Source organism: Gigantopelta aegis, chromosome 11 (assembly GCF_016097555.1).
Source record: "Gigantopelta aegis isolate Gae_Host chromosome 11, Gae_host_genome, whole genome shotgun sequence".
Lineage (NCBI taxonomy): Eukaryota > Metazoa > Mollusca > Gastropoda > Neomphalida > Peltospiridae > Gigantopelta > Gigantopelta aegis.
Window position 1 is genome coordinate 2,331,885 of NC_054709.1, and position 6,246 is coordinate 2,338,130.

The 6,246-nt window shown below is 36.7% G+C and overlaps 1 protein-coding gene across 1 annotated transcript in view; it reads right to left on the reverse strand.

Moving 5' to 3' along the window:
* Positions 1-4,574: 4,574 nt before the first annotated feature.
* The window catches only part of LOC121385489 (atrial natriuretic peptide receptor 1-like), a 34,883-nt gene continuing 33,211 nt past the window's right edge, over positions 4,575-6,246 (reverse strand). Inside the window, exon 19 of the mRNA XM_041516188.1 lies at positions 4,575-5,753. Coding sequence (XP_041372122.1) covers positions 5,694-5,753 — 60 coding nt within the window. The 3' untranslated portion in view covers positions 4,575-5,693. The remainder of the gene's footprint in view (positions 5,754-6,246) is intronic.

Here is a 6,246-nt window from a genome sequence, read left to right on the forward strand (position 1 = left end):
AATTATTTATTTTAACTACGGCTATATGAAGGAAATATTTTATTTTATCGATCCTATATTGTTCGAGCATTAAGCGAGCGCTGTACCACTGAGCTACGTCACGCCCCTACTTAGTATGAAAGTAAGTGTACAAATATCACTGCATTTACCGGTTAATATCTACCAATGTATATGAAATTAACCTTGGCAATACAGTACAAGTAAATTGCAAATATGCTTACACAAGTTGATCATAACACAAATAAGTACAAAGTATCTATATTAATATTTTAAAACACAAAGTATCCGCCGGCAGGATTCGAACCTACTGCACCTATTCGCATGACATGTGACAATCCGCGACAGTAACCACTCGACCAACCAGGCCTGGTGCTTATAAAACGTTTAGTCTAGACCCAAGACTCTGATGTCACGACACCGGCCTTGGTGGCGTCGTAGTTAGGCCATCGGTCTACAGGCTGGCAGGTACTGGGTTTGGATCCCAGTCGAGGCATGGGATTTTTAATCCAGATACCGACTCCAAACCCTGAGTGAGTGCTTCGCAAAGCTCAATGGGTAGGTGAAAACCACTTGCACCGACCAGTGATCCATAACTGGTTCAACAAAGGTCATGGTTTGTGCTATCCTGCCTGTGGGAAGCTCAAATAAAAGATCCCTTGCTGCTAATCGGAAAAGAGTAGCCCATGTAGTGGCGACAGCGGGTTTCCTCTCAACCTGTGTGTGTTTCTTAACTATATGTCTGACGCTATATAACCGTAAATAAAATGTGTTGAGTGCGTCGTTAAATAAAACATTTCTTTCTGATGTCACGACAAGGCCATACAAATTGTATGCGTGTGACGTCATTAGAGATCGAGCCTGGACTCTAAACGTGTTATAAGCACGGGCCCAGGCCCAGTCCAATTCCCTTTGTGACGCCTAGGCAGTGTATCCGGATATATGACGGTCATAAGATGTGTATGATGATTGTAAGCTGGAATAATCTCTACGTCTGCAATGCTTTATTATTTTGTAAACAGAAATGTAAGTTCATTCCGATAATCATTCTTTTATAACTTTCTCTTCAATCAAAGCTAGCCCTGAATAAATTTCAGTGTTAATTTAGTAGTTTGGTTTGGTATCGCAGTCATATTTGTGACGGTGCAAAAAGGGATGAAATCTCTAGTAAGGGCTTTCTCGGGAGAACTGTTACGACAGTGATTCATGAGTGCGTGTCCTGTTCTAGTGTTAATTTTGTAAACTTGTTTGAGAATGGCAGTCCACTTTGTGACGGTGCAAAACGGATGAATACTCTAGTGAAGGATTTCTCGGGAGAACTGTTATGACAGTGATCCATGAGTACGTGTCCTCTTCTAACTTTGATTTGGTAAAGTTATCCGAGTGGCAGTTCTCTTTGTGGTGGTGTAAGAGGGATGAAATCTTCAGACAACGATCTCGTCAGGAGTAACCGTCCTCTTATAGACAAGACACTAGATAGCGATTCTTGGAATCAACCACTATTTTCAAAATTCAGTGATACGGCCCTGATCGTGTGTTACGGTTTTTTCGTTCAGATTTAGCTATTGATCCACACGCTGCGAATTCCGAGGTGTATGTGTCAAGATGTCGGAGATTGCCAGCAAATATCTGACAATACCACTTTCATGATTTTGTCTGGCCCTGTCTGCAGCCAATTCAAACCAATAGCATGCGTGATTGCAGTCACGTGTATAGGGATCTGAGGCCTAATTCACCAAACTCTCGCAACTTTACGATCTCGCAGTGCAGTGCTAAAAGACTTACAAAGAGGATGCTTTGTTGTCTAGCAGAGCCTAAGATAGCTTTATCAATTAGGCCCCTGATGAATGTCACCAGTTTGACTAAATTCGAAACACATTCAGTACGTTGTAATCTTTCTTGCTGGACAAAATTTATGACCTTCCCTCTCACGCCAAATATGCAATCCATCGATAACAAAATCAACTAGTGTATTTCTGGCATTAGAAACCAGTCATTAATGTATTTTAGGAATATCTGTGATATATAGAAAATTGGCTTAGTAATTTGTATAAAATAAATGCTTTTGTCAAATGAATCGGTATTCAGAAAATGTACTAAATACAAACGAGATGTATATAACCATTATATACAATAAAACTGTTATTTTTGTACTAATTTGTTGATTTGTATTAAGTTTTATAATGTACCTGTTGCCAATTTATTAATACTACCACCATCATCACCATCATCATCAGAGTTCTCAAGCCTTTTTGACTGTTCTTGTTATTATTATTATTATTATTATTATTATTATATTACTCCAGTAATTTGTTTATATTTGGTCGTATGAAATGTATTATTTTGGTGTAGGGCCTCCACTGGTCCAAAATTTTGGACTCGAGTACTCGAGGGTCAAACTCGACCGAGTACCCGAAACTTACACTAGATGATAATGAGACAAAGTCATAAAGTGAAATAACATTATGCATCGTAATTCCAGCTCTGAACACAGATGCCAAATCATGTCATTATATTGCATTCCACACATTCGACTTTTGTTTTCCCCTCCCTGTAACCGGCGGCAAGCATATGAAAAAATTTACATAAACAATATAATTAAATGAGAGTGGTCTCCCTTGCACGGGTCCGAGAGTCCTGTAAATAGACTCGAGTTTTGTAGACTGGGCCCGTGTCCCAGGTACCTGATGTTATCAGGTGCGATAGTCCATGAGTATAATCTGCCACAGATTTGTCTATATATTCTTATTGTAATATTAAAAACATGGTATGTTCTATCCTGTCTGCGCTACTATATGGCATATATTACTGTTCTGTCTCTTCTAATATACGGCGGGTTGATTGCTCTCTTGAGGTGCTTGCGTCGCAGGATCCAACCACCTCTAGGAATCCATTCAACTGATTGTTTTTTTCTCATTCCAGCCAGTGGTATGGGCTTCCCTGTCTGTAGGAAAGTGCATATAAAAGATCCCTTGCTGCATTAGAAAACATTTTAGCAGGTTTCCTCTGATGACTACATGTCAGAATTACCAAATGTTTGACATCCAATAACCGATGATTAATTAATCAATGTGCTGTAGTGGTGTCGTTAAAGAAAAGCAGACTTTAACTTCTAATATGTTGGAGCAACTTATGTGGCAAGAACTGGTCTCCAAGACACAGTTAGCACACCGGTTGATTTATCCATTGAGTTCGTCCTCTAAAATATTTTTATTTTATAATTTACCATATATTTCATCAATGGACTGAATAAATTTACTTACCATGCTACCATGCTTCCTATTGACCTGATAACCCCTACCTGATAATTCGAAGTGTTATCATGTGACTAGAAAATGAGTTGTGCGCATGACGAATGTTTGCTCAATTTTCAGGCAGGTCGTTTTCTTATTTTTTAAACATCCATTTACAGCAAGAATTGTTGAACTGCATAAATAAATGTAACATTTACACTTCCTGTAACATCAAATTACCTCTTACTTTTCAATTCTTCATTATTCGCTCCCATTCGGAACAAGCCAACGTTTTTAATTAAACAAAACAGCTAGTAGCGCTTCTTCTTAAGGTCACACTAAACTTGAGTTTATTCTCACAGAAAAAGATACAAAAAGTGTAATGTGACACAACAGACAGAAATATAATCAAAGTATTTTATATTAAATTTGGAAACATAACTTCCCAAGATGCTTTTGGGCACCTGCTATTGTCCGACTTCCGGAAGTAGTTTCTACACAATCAAATTAATAGTTTTTATACCTTTTGACTGAAATATATTACAAAACTATAACTTGAAAGGCGTTGCATGATTGCTGAAGCTCGGCTGTTACACCGTTATCTAAACCTCGCCAAATAACCACGATATCAAAACGTAGTAACCTGATATTCTGTATTTAAATTTCCTCAAGAAAGAAAGTGTTTTATTTGGCGTCGGATATATATCATCAAAAAAGGAAGGATATTTTGGTCGTTCAAAATACAAAATTATAACCATCTACAAAAATAGTATGTTAGCCGTCTGGACGAAATGCATTAGTAAATGAAACACTCTTTGTTAAAACTACTGTGTACTTTTAATTTAATTACAGAATAGCACATATGATAACAATTTATAACTTTAATGTTTTAACACATGACGATTTATATCCGTTGGAAGAAAAAGTAATAGAGTGATAATATAGTAATTAAATGGTAAAAAGTAGCAAAGTGGACGAGATGTGTGAAATGTATAGGTAGTACTATACCAAATAACTTCCGGCTGGGTCAAAGTTCGAGGTGCACCGAACTTTTGATAGAGAAGTGAACACCACAAGTCCTGTGATTGGTTATAAATGTGAGTGTGTTGGTTGTAAAAAATAATAGTTTCATCTGGGTAAAATAAATGTGCAATTTTATTTCATCTAGTACCAATGTGTCAAGTAGCCTTGTGCTTGAAACATGTATGGGGTACCTGTAAAAAAAAGTACTCAAATTTTGTGCGAAACTAGGGTAGTCATAGACGCTACCCGTTATCTCAGAAACGAGCAGCTTGACCCCCATTTTTTTCTGATTCACTTTAAGTGTAAGGGGTGGTAGTATTTATATCCGTGGCGTTTATGTCGGTTGATACGTTGCAGGTAGGAGTTTTAGCCGTATATGTTACTATTGTCGTCTATGGGATTTGATTTGGTAGTATACACCCTATAGTAACCATACATTTCATCAATTCAACTTCTATCTTTTACCAACAGATAACGTACACTGCTAACACTGTTTAAAGGCATACTGTCACGGATGTAAGGACCTTATTTCACTAAAAGTGGATAATAAATGAAAATTACATCTAATTTTTGAAAACCAAATCTTGCTATCACATCATCCTAAATGAACCATGATGGAATGAAATCCATGTCAACCCTCTCGGCAATTTTACTTTTTTAATTATGGACCATTGCCATAATGCATTTATTTTTACAAAATATCATTAATAAGTGGAGTATAGTGGTTACGCAGATAGTTGAATAAATGTACATTTAGGGACAAATCAAATTTATATCGTTTCGGGAAATACTTTGTTAGATCATTCAATAGTCAATAGTCTGTGACGACATGCCTTTAATACAATATTACATTGATTCTATATATTTGTTTTAATGTTTCTGACACCACTAAGTAACACACATAACAATATTTATGAACACAAATATTTAAGCACATCACCTGTCTTGGACAGAACTCAATGGCGAAGTCCAAGTTTGTGCTCATAACAGGCGTGCTTGGACACTCATTTGATGGAAGCATGCCAAACATTACCCAACACAACCCCAACCACCACACCGATAGGCACAGCACAATTATATACTAAACACGAACTGATTATGGTCCTCCGTATTTTGTGTCTGAGATTTCTGGTGAGAGGCTGAAGCTTCCTGATGTTTACTTGCACATCTCAGTATAATGACCTAAACAATGGTTTTCAAGCTTCTCGAAAAAACAATCTTGTTATACTGAAAGCTCAATCCAAATACCTGTCGCTTGTCCAGATACATGATAACTGTACTAAACACTATTTCAATACATACCGGTTATTAACACATATACGGTAGATAGTCTGTACTTTATAGAAGGGTGTACAATTCCTGGAAAATTCGAGGTAAACGTTGTTCAATGCCAGAAAGTGTCTGTAATTTGTGAAGACAACTCGATAGTTATGCTTTGATCTAGTCGTCGTTTGTACTTCGCTCTCCAATCAACCAATACGTAACCTGTGCGCCTTTACCCTGTGGAAAGGGAGGAAAAACACAATAAAAATAAAAGTTATATAACAACATATTCAATACTTCTGTTCCAAAATTGTTGTTTAACTTGTCCCTTAACATATTTATCACGTCCAAGCGTGTGATCCACCCTCCCGATTCTTATGAGATGTAAAAAAAATATTTCCGTTTCATATTTGCATGAGTCTGGTTTTACTCTGCTAGGAGTTCTAAAACGATTCTGCAAACATCTGACAAAATTAAATTTCCTTTTAATATTTTATCAGAAAACGTCTGTTTATTTGAAATATAAGAGTCATTTAAAATTTTGTTTCTTCAACAAACAATGTGTGAAAAGTAATACATTCACCAATTGTAAAGAGATGATTGAACATGATGTAAAATGGACGGATCCAGGGGTTTATGAAATAGGTTTGGGCGCCGGACATGTAGGAGGTGTTTAAATAGGGTTTTATTATTATTATTTTGAAGTCGGTAAAAAAACACGAAAATGACA